Genomic DNA, 23,621 nt, shown 5'->3' with positions numbered 1-23,621 from the left:
TTCAGGTGCTGCAGTTCACACCCCTGTGTACCAGCAGAAAGGTCCAGCAGACATGGGCATAGCTGTAAATACTTGAAGGTCCCTCTCTCCATAGGGACAGCAGTAGAATGAGCAGAAGCAGGTGCCCAGCAAGCCCTCCAGCCCTGCCTGCCACCAGGACGGGGTCAGAGTGCTGCAGAGGGCTCCACTCACTGATCACATCACTCCAAAACGTTTGGCATTTAACCACTTTTATGCTTCTCTGTCTAATAGTGCCTCCAGTGTGGAGGTGTGTCTACGCCAGCTGCCCTGCTTCCTCTCCTGCCTGCCTGTTGGAGTAATATATGTGGTATAGATGCTAGGTCTTAACTCATCAGGTAGTTAAACACTAGCTGGAATTCCTGCCAACCACAGGGAATTTAACACAATTAAACCTATACTCAGGTTTTTCAGACTACAAGGCAAAACTGATTAAGTTCCAGAAATTAACTTCTTTTTTTAATCTGAATTTTTTATAGCTGCTGCTTGAGTTGGTAAAATGAGCTATAATTTATTATTTTTTTAAATTGTAAAGTAAGAACTTATTGAGCATCCCTCTTCAGTTAGAAGCAACAGTGAGTACAAGAGAGGCAGAGGTACAACTCTGAAATCAACATCATGTAGCTTGCTCTTCTGCAGCAGACCATGCATCAGGAACAGTCACCTTATAAGCTTACTATATAATTTGTGCACATACCTACTAAATTATAGTAATAGCATTATAGATTAATTGTACACATCACAAATATGATACAGCTCTTTGATATTTAAAAATGATACCCAAAACATTTAGAACTTGCTTCACAGAAAGTAATTTAACACGTTGGTTTTGTCCAATGAAAGACTGCATAATTCTGAATTTAATGTATAATATAACCTTTATTCTTTTTCCTCTAAACTCTTGGAAACTTACATAACAATCGTGCTTTAATTATGACACCATTTATAGACATTTAAAATGCATCTTAATTTATAAATATTTTACATTTGGTCCATAGAACAGGTTGCAATTTACTAAATAATACTGTACTCTTTTAAACAGGCTCTGTATATATTTTTGAATATGTATATATTACATATATATTTTTATATAGAGATAGATTTGCTTGGTGTTCAGATAATTCCTTATTGCAAAAAGCATATATGATCATACAATAATCTTTTCTTTCAGGGCAAGTACTACAAAAAAGATACAGCTATTCACAGTTTACACACAGTAGTTCTACAACACTATTTTGTGCTATATGATAAGTTTGTACAGCTTTTTGCTAAAGAGCAGGTCTGTCAAACATCTGTCATAATTGTTTACAATCAAACATTAAATACTGCATTTTTCTTAGAACAACATGGGACTTGATTACATTAAACGATAAAGTTGGAATTTTTATCCTTAGTCTAATGAAATTCACAATTATAATGTGCATGTATCATGTATAATGTGTGTGTAGATGTACATTTTTCCTCTAAATCCCAAAGACTTACAGGACTTCTGCATTTCATCTATAGACATTTAGGATGCAGCTTAGATCTCATAGTATTTTACAATTGATCTATGTATGAAACAGTTTAGAATCTACCAAACATACTCTGAGATTTTATGATGTAGTTTGAAATACATGTGTATTATATATATTATTTCTACAATAATGTGCTTGACATTCTGAGAATAATACCTTATTGCAAGAACATGTTTGTCACCTTCAGACAAAAACAACGAAAAACCCAACATTCACAGTTAACATGTTTTTCACGTAGAAGTTCTACATAAATTGTGCTATCTAACATTGTACGTTGCACAAAAATTTGCTGAAAAGCATGTTTCATTGCACAGTTCTGTCACAGTCATTTACAATCAAACATCAAATACTGCATTTTCCGTAATCCTTTGTGTCTGTCATATAGCTGCCAAACAAGAAATGCCATACGGGACTAACTGCATTTTCCACACAGGGCAAAACTTCCATTAGCTGAACGGGGTTTCTAGCTATGTGGCAAATGCAGATGGAGCCCAGAGTAGAAATTTTTATATTATTGAAATAGCTTTCCCTCCTTCCTTCATCACCACAAATAATATGTAAATAAAAATAAAACTGTTTTCAAAGTGCTAATGATCCATATTTTATAATTTGCTTATTTCAAACTGTTCAAGTCCTTTAATAGATTAAAAAGGACAGTTGTGAAATTAAACCCTAAATTAGAATTACAAGGATGAGCTTCAATCTTTAAGCCATTGTTTTGGCCTCTATTTTGGTGGCAATGCAATAATAGTGTAATAATAACAGCATAATAAAAGCTCAAGTACTCTGAGCTTGAATTGCAAATACTTTGCCTTTTTTTTTTTTTTTCTTTTTCCTGGGAATATTCAAAGAGCTTTTAAGAACTGGATATTACTTCTCATTTTGCTAAAAAAGTTAGAAGTCACATTTTTGGCCTCTAACATCTGCAATTCGTATAGTATTGATTCACAGAGATAGGTTCTTTTTATAAGACACAGTATATATTTTCAAAAGAAATTCACAATCTTATGTGAAAGTTATCCTGAAAGGCTAAGCATAGGTAGTGTTTACAGCCATTCTATGCTGTATTACTACAAATAGCCGTAAAACTTGATTTGTAGTAGGAATGTTTATAAAGGCTGCATCTACTGTGACTAAGTTAATTGAAAGAAGTCTCTTCCCCCTCAAATGGCCTTGACCAGAACAAATTTTAAGGGCAGACTTTTTCATTGGAAATCACTTGGTTACAAAATACTTCGTTCTTTTGTACAAAACAATTCCAAACTTAATTTTACTCCTGCAAAGTCAGAAATAACAGTCTTGGGATTCAGCGGTAAGAAATATTGATAAACTACTAAAAATCAGTAGCACAAAACCTCAAATAGTCGTGCTAAAAGGTAGATTAAAAAGGTCTTGCACATCAATTTACAAATTCCAAGATATGCAACTATTACTGTGAAAGGATAAAAACATTAACAGTCTGTGGATTGCCAGAGAACACAAAATACTGTCAACATCTGAGCTCGCGCAATGGTTGGATCATACCCATGGCGATTCCCTTATAGTGGAGATGACCTTTTTTCTTTTTTTCTTTTTTTTTTCTTCTTCTTTTTTTTTTTTTTTTGCCACTAGAGGTAGGTAATTATATTCTCAGACATAAATTTGTAGTCATATTCAACCTTTTTTTTTTTATTATTATTTTCTCTCTTTTTTTTTTTTTTCCTCTCCTGGAGTAGTATGGTTACGTTTGCAATATAGGCATTTAGATATAGGCTTCTTTGTTTGCAGAGTTGCTCTGTTGTGCTTGGTCCGGCCCATTTTCAGGATGACTGATGTCTTCACTTGGCTGAATCATAACTTGGATGCGCTGTTTAAAGAACAAAAGATGTGAAGCAGTCAAAAAATTGTTCCTAAGCTTTATTTTTATTTTAAGGCCATCCTAAACACTTCTCTGTAGGTATCACAGCTAAAATGAACAATTAAATCTCCCAATGGCCTAGAAAAGAAGTAAGTCTCATATACTAAAGACATTATCAAAAAACACTACTGATATTGAGCAAAGTCACAGAACAGCCCACTCCACTCAAATAAGAAAATTTACTGATGATAGGAATGGCTGTTGATAAACAGCACAGCGCGTCCTGAGACTTGAACACACAAGCTAAGGCTCTCACTTAAAGCCCTTTGCTACATGGCGTTACTGGAATGGGAGCAGAAATTTACAGAAACAAATTGTCTCAGTCTCGTTCCTATGCAGAAAGCAGAGGCACAAGTATTGGATTATTTTGATTTTTTGCTAGTTTATGACTGTCAAGCAGGCGTAAATGGATACAGTGTTTAATGCAATGCCTAGTGGAAAAAAATTTGGAGAGACTACATAATGGAGTAGGAGACTAGAGACTCTGTTGCAAGCCCACAAGTCAAATGCAGAGGCTAAAAGTTTGCAGTGGGCAGCAGGGACCCAGTTGGGTCTCAGAAGTGGTGGTGACCCACCCTGGGGGTCAGAAAGGATGAGAGAGAATTGGCTGCAGCTTCGGGGAGCTACTACCTCCAGGAACGCAACAGGTAAGGTAAACTCGTATTTAAGATCTTTTTATTTGTGTTTGGTCTCTCTTAGTCCTTTGGGGTTCTCCATTCATGAAGCTTATCTGCCTAGCTCACATTTGTACCCAGAAAGAGAGTCCAGTTTTGAATGTTAAAGCTTTTGAGTGCTGTAAGCGTCTCCTCTAATCTAATGATCATTTGCCAATACTTCCAAAAATGGGACCTTAAACCACAGGAAGACTGAGAGGAGGAACTTTTGCTGTGGGGTCTTCCATAACCCTGGTCAAGGCAACAATTTTCCCTTTGCACATAAATGTTTCCATAAGACCAAGATAAAGATGCTCAAGAAGTAGGAGCCAAGAACAAGAATGTATCAATAACAAGGAAGATTTTGCAGGCTTCTTTGAAGCATTGCTGAGTCTTTTCAAATTTGCTGAAGACAAATATTTGGATACAGGTCTGAGCAATTCACAAGGCATTACTTGTCAATTCTGCTTAAGATCATCTGTCTCTTTCAAGGATGACTCTGTCAGCTGATTTTAGAATATTCCAGAAGTTCTCACAAAATCATTTTGACACACAGTCATGAAGGAGAGAGCTGAAGACGTGTCTCATGCACAGAATAAGATCATTGCCTAAGGAGGGAAAACTGAGGGTGCACACAGATTTTAAAAAATTAAGGAGGGCAATTGTACATAACTGTCCAGTGTTCTGGTCAATAACTTTATTAGCATTTCACACTTCTTTAGCAGCATTTCCCTGAGAATCTTAAAATGAATTTAAAATGGATTCAAGCCATAAGATGCCTCTCTCGCCTGGAAGAGAGATGCCTCTCTCATATCTCCTTTTTAAGGGATGGAAAAAGGAATCAGGGAGAGACTAAGAGCAAAATTCACTGAGAGAAAGGCTTCTTCTAATGTTCTTCTCTGAGTAACTATTCATAGAAATCCCTTAACTGAAAACCAAAGGAAAGTGCAGTATAATCATAAGATGCACACCCAAGATTTGATGTTCACTTTTTCTCAGCTGCAATATAAGGCAGCTGCTGCAACTTTGAAGAGGTGAAATGTAGAATGGCAGCTCAAATATTTGGTCACATTGCAGGAAGATGCTAAATAGGATCACTATGCATAGACTCATGGAAACCAAGAGCTACCTTAGTTCACTCCCAAGAGTTTAGCTCCAGTTCCTTGGAACGTCACCTGCCTTGATATATGACAGTATGTCTTATGTTAATATGAACAATTTTTGTAAACTGCTACCTTGTTTTCTAGGTGTAAGGAGCTGGGATGCAAAGTGTCTGGAACTGTCAAAACCTGGAAAAAAGACTACATTTACTGTGGGGATTGTGTTGAACTATAGACACAGTCTTCTTTTTTCTCTGGTACGTGTTTTTGTGTTTTTCATCTTGATGCAAAATAACTGGCTAAGGTGGTGAGGCCACAGAACGGATATAACTAGAAATAACTGCCCAGCAATCTTTTGTCAGTGTGCCCAGGTTGTACAAGATTCAATGATGTAGACAGGAAAAGAGACACTTACCTGTTTTAAGGAGCCTTTCAGGGTAAGAAACATATATGCCATATAGCCTGGTATCAGCACCATAGAAGACAAAGCCATGAACCAGCCAACCCCTTGGCCCCATTTGGGGAAAACATAGCTTCCCATTGTGAGAGGAGTCATTTGGACAGCGCTGAAGATAAATACTCCCTGCAAAATACAGTAGGGGGAAAAAAGGGTTCGGATGAGATTTCCAGAGTGTTCTATGTTCAAACATTTTTCTGGATTGACTTGAACCTCAAGCCTCCTTCCACATCCAAATACAGAGAAAAGGGTTCCTTTGCTCCCGGGTGATAAGCCACCAGGCACTAGCTTGGAGACTGGGGCCTGCAGGTCAGTCTTCCAGATGGAGGTTGCAGAAAACAGGCAAACGTCAGCGCACTGCACTGACTGATTCCCTGCTTGCTTATTCTCTCGTGTGGGAATCTGTAAATACCTGAATTGTAATTCTGCAGTTGTGAAGTTGCTTGTTGGTTTACACCAAGTTTCTGTTTCAGTACAGCTCTACCAAACTGGTTAGCAACAGACTCCAGTATAAAAACATTTTTTTTAAAGCCTGGCTCTCCAGTATCTGACCTCTCTAGTATTGCCACTTAAGAGTGTTTGGCCCAAAGGCTTTGATATTGTTTGGGCCCTCCAAGCAAACGGAAATGAGGTCAGACAGAAGGGAACTTATGGTCCAGTAAGTGGCAACAGATTTGGTCTGAAAGAACTTGGCTTATGAAATTCAAAAACCACTGAGTTTTTCCAAAACAAGAGATGGGGAGGTAGTTTACCTGGCAGCTTCTTACCAAAATTAATGTCTCAAGTAAACACTATATTTTCACATATATACATCTGTATCTCAGATTATTCAGATATGCAGGTGTTGGGAATACACTGGTATTGGTAGAGTCCTCAGAAAACCTGCACAAAATTAGAGGGAAGGGGGCTATTGGGAAAGACGGGGGTTCTGGGTACTACTTCCCCAATAATACCTGCATACACGTGTGTATTGTACCACTGAACTGCAGCACTTGTCGGATGCTTTTTTTGTGGTTTGCAAACAGATGACCTGCAAACATGGTATTTTGTAACTTTAGGTTCCCAAGGCAGACTTCTGTCTTTCTCGTCCTGTTGTAATTTGGGAAAATGTGCTAAATTGAATCAGCAAAGAAAGAAGCTTATTCTGATCCCAGCTTCAGGCCCTGTGCAGAGTATTTTCCCAGACAGGAGAAAGTAGAGTGGCAGATTTTATTAGCACATCATCACCACCTGTGACCTTTCATTGGACAACAAATTCTGTTCAAGACTTTAAAAGAAAGGAGAAATTTGATAGGTTTCATGTAAAGTATTGCTCTTCTCCCTAATATCCCACTGAAATAAACAAAAAGTATTTTTCATGCTTTCCTGAACATTTGTTTTCAGAAAAATGAAAGCCTTCATTTGAATAGAGATGAATCAGGGAACCTCCCTTTAGTACCTCTCTTTAGTGTTTGTTTTTCTATGGCCTTTGTCTACCTATATGGGAATATCAGAGAAATATCAGTGAGTGAAAGGTATTGTGTGATGTACAATTGTGCCTACCTGAAAACATTTTTTATATTGCATTTGGGTTTACTACAGTCTGTGTATTAAACTTATATTTCTTTGCTTATAATTTCCAAAATATACTGATGGGCTTAAATGGATAAAGCTTAGAATCAGTAGAAGATGGTACTGTGGTTTCCAGGCAGGGCACAAAATCCTTGCAAGGTTTGCCAGAAAAAAAACAGTAGCAATGTCATATAAACTTTATAGTATATTCCACAGAATCCCATGAAAGATCTTCAGTTTATAATCCCAAACTGTTACCAGAATAGCACATGTGAAGGAATTCTGTTTACAAGATATGGCCATTTCTTGTGTATATGGAGAGTTTAGGCTTCAGAAAGAATTTTAAATTTTATGTAAGAATACAGAAAGTGGTTAAAATTGTGTTTCTTAATTTCCTGTCTGTGCCAATGAACTGAGCTTTTGACTAGTTACCATTTCCAGAGGACTAATACAAATCTTGAAATTGTGCAAGAGCTCTTTTCTTAGGGCACAGGCTTCCTCTAATGACACTGGGTTTTGCCTATTGCCTTTAATGGAATTGCTCACACACTTAAATAAGGAACAAGGTCAGGTTTAGTATGAATTTGTGGGGATGGAAATGACAATACTGTAGTACATAGTCTACCTCATTTATTTCTCTTAAATGATATCATAAAAGTTTGTTTCTTACTGCCACAATGATAGGAGTAAAAAATGACCAGCAGAGTTTCCACCAGATGCAGGGTCTGTATCCCACCATCTCTTGGATGTTGTCATAAAATCTATTAACACCTACATATAAAAATAAGAAACAGTAATAGAAACATATCAGACGATTAATTCAGTTGAAAGGCTAATACTTTTGAGAGAGACTATCATAAATGACGAGGCATATTTGGAAGCTCTGTACAGACAACATAACATTTAACCTACTTGAATGGGAAATAAATGTGCAAACTCAGAAGCTCCAAAAACAATTTGCTCTCATTTTTCCATATCATAATTAATTAAATCATCAACCAGCAAACTTATTCCCCTGCAAAGGCTGAGGAAGTCTACACATCTGAAGGTCAGATGCAATAAATCACCACTGGTATATTTCACTCTAAGTCTTACTAAAATGAAAGATTTAGAATGACATTTTACAAAGTAGACTAAAATAAATAAATAAATCCATACCAGCCTGAGCCAACAGCACAGGCTTCACTCTGTGTGGACATATACACACACCATATACATGCAGTACTGCAAAGAGTAGCCCTTCTGCTACTGCTGTCTGCCAAGGTACATCTATTGCATTACTTATAGCTTCAAATTAGATTTCTTCATTACTTAGCTGGTGCATTTTTCCATTCACTTTTGCTGGATTCATATACAGTACCTCTCCCTTTTATTAAAGCTGTTTCTTTCTCTTAAGCCCATTTAAAGACAGCAGAAGGACTCCAGTTATCTATCTCTGAATCAGTTTTGCAATATAAATGAAAGTTCCGTAGTAATCACAGGTGAAGGTCATTGGAAGGGCTAACACAGAATTAAGGTCAAATATACAAATACTATGGCAAGAATAGGATCTATATTCATTTATCTTTATACCCAGAGCTTGTCAGCCCAGACTTCTGGATGTTTTACGGCAATTAGTCAAGACAATTGACCTCTTCCTGCAAGATCCTAGAGTGACAGAGTCATTTTTGAAAATGAAACATTGTGAAGTCCAAGAGACCTAAGTCATTATGTCAAGAACAGCAGTACTTAAATACCTCTGAAGATCCAGCTTTTGAAGGAGGGGGGAACGGGACTGGGAGGAAGAGGCTGATGTCACCTATTTAGTGTTCCCACAACAATTCAAATCTCCTCAGTTCCAGGCTAATACATAGGGTGTTTTAAAGAGGCAGGAGTACCTTCCACAAGCCACCTTTGAGTTCTCAGTAGAGCTATATGCATATAAAGCAAGGCTGGTTTCAATTCTACCCTCAGATTTGCACACACAAAAGAAAAAAAAATAGATGAAGTATCATTATGATAAGCAAAAGTTATCAAGGAAAAAAAAAGTTTACCATAGCACCAGGATATGGAGATGCACTCAAAGAACACAAGGAACAAAAGACTCATTCCACTGGCAGAATAGTAGTCAAAAAGCTTAAACACATAGATTCCACCCTAAAATATATAAGAAGGAAGCGTTAAAATAAGTAGTAAGGACTTCAATTTCAAGACAGTTAAAATGCAAGCAACAAACTAACCATGGTGAATAGCTTAGGAAAATATTAATATAAGTTAATTGAATGTTAACAGCTTAAAGTCTTATAACACTTGAGGTCAATACTGACAAAAGATAGATTACTGCTAGAATGAAATTAACTGCTTGGATTTCACTTTACTCCTTTTTGTTCAATAATTCGGTCATTTCCCTGAAATAGTTTGCAACATACCAGATTGCAGGAAGCAATGCAGAACCTCTCTAGTTACCGCTTCGTGGACTGCAAAAGGGATTGTAGAGCTGTGTGTTTTCTTGTCACCTGAACCATTTAGCTGCCCTCGCTGCATCCACGGACTACAGAGATTATACACCTGGTAAGCTAATGTCTGCTGCCTGAAGTCTTTAGATAGCGTCAGTGACAGATCCCAGCTACTTCAGTGGTTTGCAATGATTCTGGCTGGGGTGGTGAGAGGGGGAAATAAATAAATAAAGCAGGTGTGGTACGACAGACGTAAGATCTTCTGCAGAACATACCTGAGTAATATTGGACAGCCCTATCAGATAGGAAACAATGCACACAACAGCAATGAAGATTTCCCTTCGATTGCGCAGTAACTTCGGAAATTCATCCACCAAAGCTGTTATGAATCCTTCCACAGTGCAGAACTGAAAGTAAAGTTACAAATAAAATACAATGCAATGCACTGCAACAACAGGATTATATTTAGGGGAGGAGTTTTCAATAGCAATCATCATTGGCCTAAGGCTGCATCCATTAAATGATAAAGGAAAATTCACTTGACTTTAGTGGAAGCAGTGCTTCTGAATATCCTTATTTCTGTCTAAAAAGATCTGTACAAAAAGATTTCCAGCTAGAAAAACATTCAACATTCAAAAGCATTAACTATAGCATGTGCTTAATAAGATAAAGTGCTCTTTCTTGTGATGGAAGCCTGCAGTTGAAGGCTTTGACCCCAAGATCTTTCAAAAATTTACACTTCTCCTGAGATTTATTTACATATATGAAAGCCAATAGATTCAGAAAGTCTGATCAGATTAGTGCTTCAGAGTGAAGACTAAAGACACAAGATTGATTCTCAAATGTTATAAATCAAATACTTTTTGTAGCTCCTGAAAAGTCAGTGCAATAGTAAGATTTTTGCTGAGGATGTGGTCTTCCAAGAGGAAAGCAAGGCAATACTTCCCCCCCTCCCCATATGTGTATATTCAAATTAGATGTTTTCATTATGATGGGTTAAATAATGAAAGTCAGAATGTATGCAGAATTGTATTCATTTCCAACAGTGCAATCAGAATGTAACCAACAGTTACAGTTCTTATAAATTGTAGGGCATGAAATTTTTACTGATAGACAGAAAATGAAAAAGGCATGACATCATGTAGATGTATATATATTCGCGTTCATAATATTAGACTACTTTCCTCAGCTTTTACTTGCCTAGAGACAAGTTCTTTTAAAAATATTTGTGACCCAATTAATTTCATAGTAGTTTCACCCCAGATTAAGCAATAGGTTTTAATGTCAGGCTTGAAGGTTACTGAAAAACAAAGAAATAGAAGACAAATTTGCAGCTTCTTTTCATATTTTAGGATAACGTTCTTTTTTTTTTTTTCTTTGGAATATATTTTGGTTCACAGGCTGAAGTCAACTTTACAGAAAATGATGGATTTTCTCTGCTGAAATACTGGTAAAGTACTAAGCTAGGAATTCTCATATTCCTGTATGTTTTAGGAAGACTAGCACAGCCTGTGCTTACAGGCTGCATGTACAAAACTGCATAACTGTAAGGTGCTGGTTTGACAACTACAACTGATTGCAAGAAGATTCACACATCTGTAAAACATATCCTGGTGTTTCTTATGTTCATGAACATCTCAAAGGTAATTTTAATGTTGTGAATGAATGGTTAACATTCCAAACAGTTTCTTTTGACTGCAGAATAATTTTTCCTGCATATTTGGCATATGATTCCAACAATTCATGAAAAAATGAAAGTGTCTTAGTAAAGTTTCTGACTCTCACAGGCTCCTCAAACTCTTTCCCTCCTTAGTATCTCCTATTCTTTATCTGATTATACCAAAAAACATGCAACACTAACTTCTGGCAGTGCAGCTGCAGACAACCTGTCTTTGTTATTGGTACTAATTTTTACACCAACGTTACCTGACTGTCAATTCCGAGCATAAGCAACATGGAGAAGAACAGTATTGCCCACAAGGGAGAAATTGGTAACTGTGTCACTGCTTCTGGATAAGCTAGAAATGCCAGTCCAGGACCTGGTAGGAGAAAAAGAAGAGAAAATATCAATGTGATTGATGGGATATTGGGATTATTTACTCTGGTTGATACATGGATTTTACAGTTATCTGAATGACTCAGCCATAGATGCAGTATCTGACCAGGGATTTCAGCTTAATCAGTGTTCCCTGACCAAGAAGTCAGGGCATGTGTCTTCCTTTAAAACCCAACCAACCAAAGCTAAAACAAAACAAAAAACAAACCAGCCAACCAAGGAGAATACTAGATACAGTTCAGAAGTTGCTCCTGAGAGACACCTCTGTATAGCAAAGACAATGAGTATTATCCTTGGCTAGGAATGTGTTTTCAGGCATGGTCAGCTTTCTCCCCTTCTAAAGTAGCTTTTGCTGGCTGTAATCTTCTGATTTGCACCAAGTAGTTCAGAAGAGAATTAAAGACAGCTCAGAAATGGAGAGGCACTTTCCAGAATTTACAGTATTCCCATTTGCTACCTTATACCATGAATTTTCTTATAAAACATATTTTAAATTAGCTATGTAATTGTAAAAAGGCAAATATTTTAATTTGTGTTCCTACTAAATGCTGAGGGGGCAAAGTTGTGGAAGGAGAATATAAATTTTTATTACGAATGAAGGAGCTTCTTTTTGTTGCCACAGCGTGACTAGAAAACAACTGATGTCAGATTAAGAATGAAACTTGTAGAAACTAAGTAATTACAGAAATAAAAATAAAACTAGTGTGCTTCACCTAAGGTGGGCATCTGATTTTTCAGTTTTCATTAGAAGTTAGTCTGTCTGTGTTAACTGGTTGGACATATCTAGCTTTCAAACCAGCAAAGCAAGGATCAGCATTAGACACCTGAATTTTTTTCTGTATCTGTATTTTGTTGAAGATTATTTTTGGTGACTAAATTCTCTGATTTTCTAACTAGAAGAATATTTCATCAATGGGATATGTTTGCTAGTATAGCAAGACATATTTTGTCCACCAGTGTCTTCCAACCAGGCTTTCAGTTATCAGAATCCTCCCTGTGGCCAGAACTGCTAAATGAGGATCTGGTACACCAGCTGGGTTAAGGCAATCATCTGCTCTGCTCCTTTAAGCTTTTTCATCTGGAAGAAAGGCAAGGATTTTGCTGTATTTTGCAGTTCTATCTATGGACATCTTTCTGCTCTATATAAAATGACTTCCCTAATAAAGGGTCCCATAAAATTGGCTCATAGCTGTAAGTCTGAACAAGTGAGAAATGGATCTGACTCAAAGGGTTTAACCTCAAGAAATAGTAAAAGGAATTTTAAAACCTAACAGAATTTGCAAATATATGCTTCTGAAACATAATGACAATCAGTCCTCCTTTTCAGGTTGCTTTTAAGAATTTCAGTTGCAAGAGGCTCTTAATCTGATGTCACAGCTAAGGACTCTAACAGCTCACTATGCTGCCACCTCTTGTAAATGCTGTCCCTGTAAGCGGCATTCATTACTATTCATTGCATAACCCAGTATATGTTTCTGGCTGACCACTCTCCACACTGAAGGTTTGCAAGCACTGGGCATGCAGACAGCCTGCTAAATCTGAAATAATGTTCCTGGTGATGGCTCGAGAGATTTGAAACAATGTTGTCTCTCTTGCAATCAGTAAGTACATGGAAATGACAGGGGTCTAAAGTAAGTTTTGAGGGAGGGATTTTCAACGGTTACATGAGGCAGTTGGATACGACACACAAACAAAAGATAACTGATGTCACTGAATAACTTAGAGAAAAACAGATTGTATACCTGATGCTGCAACATCTGCAATAGGCCTCTTTGTGACATTAGCCATGAATCCAACAATGGAGAAGATGACAAAGCCAGCAAACATGCTTGTGCATGAATTTATGCAGCACACTATGATGGAGTCCCTGGAATAAAGATAAGGTGCTTTAAGCAGTAGGTAAAGTAATGCTACTAGCTCATCATTGTATTACCATTTTTCTCCAGTGGAAGCATTTTGTCGATAAATTTCACAATTTTGGATTTCATAGTGTAGGCTCCATTTCACACTGGACAAGTCATGTCGTCTGTCCCATTAATGTAAACGCAGTTACCCATTTCACTCCCACTTAGATATAACATTTAATATTCAGATCAGAGACTACATTTTATTTCAGTGATATAGGACCCAGAAAGACAGAATCCAGCTCCAGCTGAGAGAGGAAAGTGCCATTGTAATTTGTACAGTCATCTGCTTACCTGTAAACATTATTGTGGAAAGGGTTGTAACTTCCAAGGGCAATCAGTGAACCAAGACCCAAACCATAGGAGAAGAAAATCTGTGTGGCAGCATCCAGCCAAACCTGATTGCAGGAAATAATTTTTTAAAAATCTGTTTCTGCACTTGAGGAGCAGGTCATATGTCTGAAAGGTGAACAGTTGGTAGTGAAACTTTTGTTTAAGAAGATTGGATATTTACCTCAGAGTCTGAAAGCTTACTGAAGTTGGGAGTTATATAGAATAAAATGCCTTCCTTTGCTCCAGGCAGTGTTACACCACGGAAGAACAAGATAAGCAGCATAACATAGGGATAAGTAGCAGAGAAATATACCACCTGATGTGAAGAAACAAGACATTGTAAGTGTGGAAGAATGATCTGTGCTCGTTAACACCTCAGTAAACACTTGCTCCATAAAAATACCATAGCAAACTGACTTGTAAAACTGAAGCATTTATCAATGGAAAAGCTTAGTGTGGGAAGGGTAGTGCCTACTGCTGAATTTCCTAAACACCCTGACTACAGCGCAGGTGGCTGTTGCTGACTTTCCTGAAGGTGGAATACGGTGGATTAGGATGCTTCTGCACCAGGGGCTCATGCTTCTTTTTTGTATTCAACGAGGGGAGTGCCCAAATCACAAGGTTCATGGTTCCAGTACTCCTACTCTGCTTGTAGAACAACACCATATTATTTCTCATACTCTCACACAGCTGCTCTTATACTTTTTACATTCTATCCTCGTCAACATGATGGTAATTGCCATACAGGGTCCCACTCTTTTGTCTTTCCAAAGCCCTATAAGAAGTCAAGACAAAGTCAGACTCTAAAGAAGCAGCCAGCTGCCTTCTTTTTGCCACCTTCTGTGCAGATAGGAGAGATGAAATGTTTTGGTCTGAGCTCAGCTAGGCCAAGTTTAACACACAGCTTGAAGTGGGTCACTGCTGCAGCTATCTTCTCAAAAGTTAACAATTTGTTCTTTCCGTGTGAAAAATCCTCGTCTCCACACCAGGCCTGAGGCCTTGTAACCCCAGCCAGTCACAGCTTCAGCTGCCAGCAGGCCTTATGGCTGTAGCAATTCACAATTCACTGCCCCAAGATTTCTTCCTGCCATTTAGGGGAGAGGTTTATGTGGATGCCAAATGCTGTCTCTCACAGCAGTATTACTTTCGTTAATTCACTTGTGCATTTTATTTTGCACTCGGAAACCAGCCAGACTCAAAGAAGTACAGTGTGGAAGCATGCCTGTGGCAACAACCACCTCTGGCTCTCATTCAGCGTAAGGAAAGGAAGGAGAAGCTCCTGTATACAACAGGGCTTCACCACTTTTCTATCTAAGTCCAACAAGAGTTCTGTAATAAAAAAATACTTGTCACTGAAGCCAAAACATTGCAACCTCAGTCTATTGCTACCCAAGTGAGCTACAATATCCACCTCAGGAACAAGCAGACATATTTGTAGGGATTTTTATATATGGCAAAGCCAGGAAGTCTATAAATGAACATACCATCCAAGACTGTGGCCAGAGCCAGCTATGGAGGAGCCAACACTTTCAAAAACATGATGCTGTGTCAATTCAAGGGGGACAGAAATGCAATAATTAACAGAAATCCCAGAAAAAAAAACTGTTCCATGTGCATCTTACCTCATGAATTTTCAGAATATGAGTACAACTGTCATTTTTAATCAAAATGTATTTACAGTACTTTTTAATCTTACCTTTCCAGTCCAGCCTACCCCCTTCCAGATACAAAAATACACCAGAATCCAGGCAATTGCCAGAGTAATTGCTAATGGCCATCGAATTTGCCCTGGTTTTTCCAATCCATCAGTCATTTGGTGCATGTTGCGTCTAGAATAAACAAGCAGAATGGTGTGTTTGACAACGGACTCAGAAAACAGTATATGAATGGTAACAAGCTAATAATCCTTGCATATGCACAGAAATGATATACAGAAAAATTCTCAGCTTACTCCCAAAATTCGACTACAGCGCTTGTCATGTTGGTTGTGTTTGCTAAGGTGTAATTGGAGAAGCAGCGGTCAGTATTCCATGGGTTCTCACAGTGCTTCCAAGGAAGAGTCTATTTACAAAATAGAGAAAGAAAAACCTAAGCAGTCAAACTTTTTTTTTTTTTTTTTTTTTTTTTTTAAGTAAGCATTATCTCAGGTATCTCTCGAGTGGAGAAAGAATATACTTTGAGTTCTGCAGTCTACTGATCTCCCTGGGGTTCGTGTTTGCCACTTAAGTTATTTAACTTCATATCCATTATGTTAATACACGTGAAAACATTTTCTCCTTTCTTTACCATACCAGCTCAAGTGCTTTAGAGTCTGCTACGTCTTTCAGCATGTGAGAGTACCCTGAGCATGCTTCAAGAAACAAGGGCAGCAGAAAGGACCTCCTGGAGGTCCTGTTACCTCTTGTTGCGCTGGAGGTCATAAAAACATGATGGCTATTGATCAGAGTTCAATTTTTTCCTTTAGTTAGGGACAGTTAGAGAAATGGACACGTAGAAAATATTAAGTTTACATTAGGTTTTCTTTCTGAAATTCTGAGAATTAAATCCTGTTTACACATGCTATGCCTTACAGTAAATCTATTTTAGATACAACAGAGATATACTTTTGATGGCCAACCTTGGAAATCCTTCTCATATAAAACACAAAACCAAACAAACCAACCAAAAAAATAACCCAACCCTCCAAAAAAACAAACAGGTACTCACTAGAATTTTTCTCAGGGGAATGACTGGCTGCCTGCTGACTCAAAGGCAAAGGGATACCGGTGCACTGCCGGGACTAGCAGCCCCAAGCTTGAGCACTGAGTCTTTGCAGCTGTCTGTCAGAGAAGCAAGCAGGCATGCTCATGATTGCAGACAGGTAATAAGTGAAACTAAATGGGCACAGATGAAAGATCTGTGGCTCTGAGGATTAAGATCGGAAAAATTAAACAAATCAGTAAGGAAGGGAAGCCTGTGGCTCCAAAATAAGCTTTTATCATGTTTCTCCACTGACAGTTTTCTATTCTATATTTCTCATAAAGGAGAAAAAAAAGTGTTTTTTTTTTTTTAATAGTTTGCCTTGAATAAAAAATGGCTTATCCTATTGACTTTTATGCATTTTGTGTTTATCGCTTGCCTTTACATTGAGATACATTTATAAGCTATTGATATCACAAACAATCCCTCTGTCCCAACCCCATACTTACAGTAGTAAAGGAATTATACAGGTAATAAATTGCCCATGAAATAATCACAATGTAGTAAATATTTAGCCAAAAGGAAAGGACTGCAGCAGCTAGTCCCACACCTGGAAATAAAAGAAAAAGGAACAAAATAAGGTAACTTTTAGTAAAGTTTGTACAGGTGTCGGTGCAAGCGCTGCAGCTCAGTAGGGCAAATGCTAAATATAGTGCAGAAACCATTTACCAAATTCTCTAAAAGTGAAGTTCAAATTTTAGAAGTACAATTGTAAAAAGATCACTAATTTGTGCGATAGTTCAGTCATCCATAGATTTAGTTATGGTGACCAGTTCTTTGCGTGTTGTAGTGAGCAGTCACATCTGCTGCTGCTGAGATTTTACAGGAGGTGCTTTTTTTTTTTTTTTTTTTTTTTAACTTCTAGGGAAAAGAGCTAAATCAGTTAATTCTCTGAAACAAGAGTGCAAAAACTTCTGGCAGATGCACTCAAATTGTGTAACAGTTATAAGACCAGCTAGCTCTTCAGTGCACTAGTCAAAGTTCTTGATTCTTAGCATAAAGCTATCATGTCATGAAAGCATGGAGCTGTGAGTGGGGAGGGTCAGGCTGGTTGTCAGGAAAAGATTCTTCACCGAGGGGGTGCTCAGGCACTGACACGGGCTCCCTAGGGCAGCGGTCATGGCCCTGACCCTGCTGGAGTTCAAGGAGCATTTGGACAATGGTCTCAGACACATGGTCTGATTTTTGGGTGGTCCTATGTGGAGCCAGGAGTCAGACCCAATGATCCTTGTGGGATCATTGTCAGCTCAGGAGATCTTTAGTGCCACAGGATTTAGGAATAGAGGATGGAATGCACAGTTTGTGAGGTTTGTGGGTCTGTGCAGAATCTAGACTACAATCTTAAGGTTCTAGCAGTGAGAAATCAAAACTAGCTGGAAATCTAAGCACGGAGTGAGCTTATTTTAAGCAACTCAGTCAGAAATTGCTAAATTGAAGTGTCTGGCCTTCGCATTTCGATACAGAACAATAGGATACAAACCTTTGTAACCTGGAATAGAAACAGCATTTACCAAACACTATGAACTGAGGAACCAAGTTCCTTACCTGCTCAGACAAATATTGCTATATTTATAATGCTATTTTGAACAGTCTTTATATGTTTCTAAGAAATATGAAAGATTTTAAGTTTTAAAAATAAGTTTGTTGAGATTTTGATGCCTAACTCTTGCTATTTTTAAAGGCAAATGAATAATATCCTAGCTTGGTTCAACATTGCTAGCTACCCCTCAAAGTCTGGAGTTTCTGTAGGATATTACAGTTTAAGTAAAAAATGTAAAAAATGAAGGTGTAAAGAAGTGTCCTTGCCCTGTCACTTTGTGTAACTTCTGTAACTTGGAAAAAAATAGAAAGAAGTACCTTTGAACATTGGAGCAAGCTTCCACACTCCAAGGCCTCCTATAGATGTATACTGACCGAGGGAACACTCCAGAAGAAATAGTGGCACTCCAGCAAAAATCAGAGTTAGGAAATAGGGAATCAGGAATGCACCTAAAAAGAAATAATGAAAAGGTCTATTACAGTGGGGAAACAAACAAACAAAACCCACTACTGTTTCCAGAGTTTCCATCACTATTATATCCAAAAAGATATACACATTTTCCTCTGAAGTGTAGCTTCCCATAAAAGCTAGAGAGAAGCACATGTACATTTCTGAACCAGTTTCTCAAGATATGATGATAAGAGGAAAAATATGTCTCTCAATCATATAAACATTTTCTGTTTAAATAAAAAGCTAAAATACAAAGGACTGTGTATTTTGTTGCCTCTGTTTATCACAGAAGCATGCAGATATCATAAAGGCTTTAACCAGAACTGGCTGCTTTCCAGCTGAAGTCAGCCTTTGATGGTAAGCTCAGAGTCAGTGTTACAAGCCTTATGCAATCCTCTCAAAAACTCAATCCAAAAGAGGGCTCTGCAGGGTTAGAAGGGAACGTGCTTCAATTCTGCTCTAATGCCTCATGGTCTTTTAGAAGCACCTGCCAACTGGATGTTAGAATAAACTCGAGGGCATATCAGACTTCAAAGCAGCCCCACACTCCAGGATGGTTCCAACCCTCACTGAACTAGATAAAAGCTATCAAATAAGAAAGTATATATAGATGAAAAAAGCTATTAAAACCAAGTTGTGTTTTCCTAATAGTTTCTATGGTGAATTCTAATATCCAAGTATAGCAGACAGTGTAAGAATGAAACAGCAAGCGTACCTCCGCCATTCTTGCCACAAAGGTATGGAAATCGCCACACATTCCCTAGGCCAATGGCATAACCTACACAGGACATAAGAAAGTCAAATTTTCCTTTCCAGGTGTCTCGGTCTGGAAGATCCGTCTTCTTCTTCTGCACTTTTACTACCAAAGTTTTAGGCTTGTCATTGGTGATTGAAGCATCGACTTCTGTGGAGATTTGTCCATCTGCAACTTTCGTTCCGTTTGTTGCCATGTCTCTGGGTTTGGCGGGGGAGGCTCTGGCAGCAGCCGGACGGGAGATTTCGGCAGTGGTCCACGTGGACAGCAGCTTTGCGGCTCACCCTCACCCGGCCAGGCGGCAGCCAAAGCCAGCAGCGCCCACCCCAGGTGCCGGCGGGCTCCGAGTTGCTCGGTGCTCCCGTACAGCTTCCGGGTCAGTCTGCAAAACACGAGGCCACACAGCTCAGAAATGCTTCAACACTACCCTGGGCAACTGAAAAGCTTAAGTGGCCCTTGCTGCCGAGGGAGCTTTACAATGAGGTGGCCGGCCTAAAAGCTTGGGTCTGCCCCCAGCATTTTTTCTTGCTGACGCTGTAGGAAGAGAAACAGAACTGTCATAGCTCTCCAAAACAAACGCCAAGCCACAGTTACTCATTTTTTCTTTCCTTATAGATCCACCATGAGTCTAGAGAAACTAATCCTAAAATGTAGGATAATGTTGGGGACAGCATTTGTTTACTACACGTTACGCTTAAAACACACGACGGAGAAGAAGCAGCCATAATGAAAGCTGGAAGCAAAGTTGTACATGTCCTCATAAATGAGGACCACTATGCTTAATCCTAATTCTTTGATGCCAGGAACCTTTGGAGCACTTTTGCTGTCAAGAATAGAGTAATTTAACTGATTTTTACAAAGATTCATCAACTCCACGGGGTCAAGTGCATCTCTCTGATTCTTGAAAAGACGAGTCAGTAATAAGGTTTCTCTTTAACAGTCTAGAACATGGAACAATGAAACTATTTCGTATAATCACTCTGCATTCAACAAACTAAAGGGTAATTCCCGCAAGTGTAGAGTTTCTGTATTTACGGGAAGATGACACTATTATTATGGTTATCAAGAAATAGTACTTGCCACCAATAACAGTGAACTGAAAAAGTTACAAGTAGTATGCATTTATCTAAAACACCTTAATCTAAAATACTCCCAAAGGAATTCAAAAGAAACCAGATTAAGCAACAGGACTTAATGCTGTGTAATGATGTTAGGTTTCCTGTGTAGTTATAATTAGTTGTTAATACAGTACAGATGTTTCACTAAGCTTAAATTGTAAGTGCTTTAGGACAACAGACTGCAATAATCACTCCTCAGTTTGTTTCCTAATTCTTGCACCATTTCAATACCATTACTGCTTTTATACAAATTTTCAAAGTCTAAGTAAACAAAGGAAATAACAAGGAAGAGAACATGCATTATGAAAAACAACCTAGGATATTTCAGTCAACTCGGAAGCATGTGTAACACCTGCAGACTTCCACAGCTTTATTTCAAAGGGGGGAAAAAAACATCATGAACTAGTGTCTGTTGCATGTCAACTGTATGCCCATTCATGATAGATTTATTGGCTACTCCTCCTTTATTAGCTTCTTTTACCATTTGCCAGTCACTAATCAAACCAAACACTGGAAAAACTGAAATATTTTCCAGTGTGATAAGTATTATAGTTGACTACAGTACTATAGTTGACTAGTATTATGTTGACTACATTGGCCATGAGCTCATGCAAAGATCAACAATAATTTTAGTTATAGATTTATGTAAAGGTAGATCAAGATTTTTAGTCCTTCCCTTCCAATAGTAAATTATGCCAAAAAGAATCATAAATCATGTAAAGACTCTTTTATAGAAAGTGCTTTTCTTCAACATAGAGTTCATTTGAATAAATGAACATAGAAAATTAAATGAACATAGAGCTCATAGAAATGAACACAGATCTCATTTCAGGTTGCTACATGATTAAAATGCTTTCTTTGTCCTCCACAAACTCAGGGACATATCAAACTATTAAAAAAAAAAGACTTCTGTTGGAAGCTGAGGAATAGAAGAATCAGCTGTAGGATTTTTGGGAAAAGGACAGAAACAAGGATCATGCTTTTAACACTCCTTTCTGTTCCACTTCAAGACTGGACTCAGATGGAAATTCACAGTGTGTCCTCTCATGTCCTCAAGTCCTCCTGAATGCACACATCTTCCCTTCATAAAACCATGGACTTAGCTTTCCGCATTCCAATGCAAGCCTGGCCCATTTTGTATACCAATAAATGCCATTTCTTCTTATAATTTAGGTTCTGCTTAATAACTACTCCTCGGGAAATAGGTACCTGTTTAGGACAAATCATGAGAACTCCTAAAAAGCGAATTGAGACTCCACGTGATTTGAGAACAGGTTTCATCTTGATTTTTCCCCATCCTGTACAACGCTCACCTTGATGCTTCTACTGGGGACAGCGTCCTCTGACCTTTCATCTCCAGCTTTCTACATCAATTAGATAAAAGTATCGACTGCTGTTGTGGGGCTTGGGAAAACTTCCTTCTTGTGAGACATGGCTGGCACTGTGCCCCATCATAGATGATGAAGTAGAAGAAGCTCCTACTTAGCACTTTTTTTTTTTTTTTTTGGGGGGGGGGGGGAGGGGCAGGGGGGACACGACATGACACTAGCCACCCCTCTGCCCCTCATACACCCCAGTTCCCTTAGCCTGGCCAATGTTTTCCTCGGCCTGCCCAATGCTTTTAAAGAGAACAACATCACAACTACATCAAAAAGTGCTGAAACATTCAGAGCAGTAATTGCAATTACTGTTTGCATCCCCCTCAAAAAGCACAGCACAATATAGTTCTCCAGTGTGTCATTAGCCAAATCCAGAACCGCAGCCTTCAGAAGACCACGCTAACAGGTTTTGTGTTTGATTCCTGCTACTTCCCAAACAGGAATAAATCTTTTGCTTCTTAGAAGTTTGAGCATTTCAGGTAGTCACTCAGACTACCTAAACACACTAATGCTTGCCCAAGGTAACAGGGATCATCTTGTGGGCAAAACTGGGCTCCTCTTCTGAGGCTGGATTAAGACCCCATTGAAACTTTGAGCTCCTCACCCGCATGTCTTTGAGTCCGAGGTGCAGGCAGCTCCAGGAGAGCAGTAACACATGTGCAGTTTGCCAGCACCACCTACCGATGAAGATACAGAACTGAGAGTGTTGCTTTTGGCCAAGGGAGGCCGTGCAGGGCAAGGATCATCAGAGTGTTCTAGTGCTTCCACCAAATCCCGTACTAGAGGAGATATTTTTGTTATTATTTATTTTGGCATTTACATTTGGGTTGAGCATCTGCCAGAGATTCCAAGTAATGAGAAAGGCTGTGCACTGATGACGGGTAGAAAAAGCCATCCAAACCAAAAGCCAACAAATAAACCAACATTATATGTATACGGGTGATAATAAGGGAGAAACTCATCCTCAGAACCGGCACTCCAGGAAGTCTCCGAACCAGACAGCCGATCGCTCCCTAGTACCCACAAACGGGCTCTGCCAGTGAGTGCTGGGCTGCCCTTGCTCTTCCAGCCCCATCAGGCTCCAGGGAGCTCTGGGTATGCATTAAAGGCTCTGCTGAATAAAGGGAGTAACTTGGTCCAGTGTAAGAGTCCGTGACAAAGACAATTGAGAGGGTTAGTTAGAAAATCTTCAGGAGTAAAGCAAAGAAACTGGGAGTTCGAGAGTCCTGGAAGAAGGTGCCCAGATCCATTTCAATACTACTGTAATGCTGAATGTGGGGCTGAAACTTCACCAGACAGCCAAGAAAGTGTGCACGTGTGTGTAGAGGGTGAGAGGGCTTTGGCAGACAGCCTGGTGTTTTAATATTAGAAGAGATTGGAGGCTTTGGTTTAAACAATCACTTCCTCACAGAGCACAGCTTTGGGCAAGCTCCCCATTACACACACTACAAGCATTCAGCAGCGGAGGCTCATTTTCGGGGGGTGGAGGTGGAGACAGGCCAATTCGCCTCTGTCCTGCCCTACCACTGCTGATGCCATTATCCCATTTGGAGATCATGCTGGAGACTTTAATGCCAGTGGTGTCAGGGCACAGACATTTTTCCTTATATGGTGATACAACAAACCAGAATCAGACAGTGGAAAATTGATTTCATTCCATAGGCTTGAAAGTATGGTTTTCCCCATGTTATGAAAAACATTTTTTCCCTAAGCTTAAGAA

At 38.7% G+C, this 23,621-nt stretch overlaps 1 protein-coding gene across 3 annotated transcripts in view; it reads right to left on the bottom strand.

The window, feature by feature from the left end:
- Window positions 1-2,037: 2,037 nt before the first annotated feature.
- SLC6A1 (solute carrier family 6 member 1) overlaps window positions 2,038-23,621 on the bottom strand; it is a 59,582-nt gene continuing 37,998 nt past the window's right edge. For 2 of the 3 annotated variants that reach the window (XM_048051892.2, XM_013187719.3), the window contains exons 2-15: window positions 19,366-19,786; window positions 18,518-18,649; window positions 17,110-17,210; window positions 15,873-15,982; window positions 15,618-15,750; window positions 14,103-14,237; window positions 13,883-13,986; window positions 13,427-13,551; window positions 11,555-11,667; window positions 9,904-10,035; window positions 9,227-9,329; window positions 7,864-7,964; window positions 5,601-5,768; window positions 2,038-3,381 (exon numbers count right to left, since the gene is read on the bottom strand). In XM_048051892.2, the coding sequence (XP_047907849.1) occupies window positions 3,277-3,381; window positions 5,601-5,768; window positions 7,864-7,964; window positions 9,227-9,329; window positions 9,904-10,035; window positions 11,555-11,667; window positions 13,427-13,551; window positions 13,883-13,986; window positions 14,103-14,237; window positions 15,618-15,750; window positions 15,873-15,982; window positions 17,110-17,210; window positions 18,518-18,649; window positions 19,366-19,600 (1,797 nt within the window). In that variant the 5' untranslated portion in view covers window positions 19,601-19,786 and the 3' untranslated portion in view covers window positions 2,038-3,276. Of the gene's footprint in view, window positions 3,382-5,600; window positions 5,769-7,863; window positions 7,965-9,226; window positions 9,330-9,903; window positions 10,036-11,554; window positions 11,668-13,426; window positions 13,552-13,882; window positions 13,987-14,102; window positions 14,238-15,617; window positions 15,751-15,872; window positions 15,983-17,109; window positions 17,211-18,517; window positions 18,650-19,365; window positions 19,787-23,621 lie in introns of those variants that run through there. The other variant, XM_013187720.3, reaches the window with a different exon arrangement.

The sequence above is a fragment of the Anser cygnoides genome, chromosome 10 (genome assembly GCF_040182565.1).
Source record: "Anser cygnoides isolate HZ-2024a breed goose chromosome 10, Taihu_goose_T2T_genome, whole genome shotgun sequence".
NCBI lineage: Eukaryota > Metazoa > Chordata > Aves > Anseriformes > Anatidae > Anser > Anser cygnoides.
This window is presented reverse-complemented; position numbering and strand designations above follow the sequence as displayed.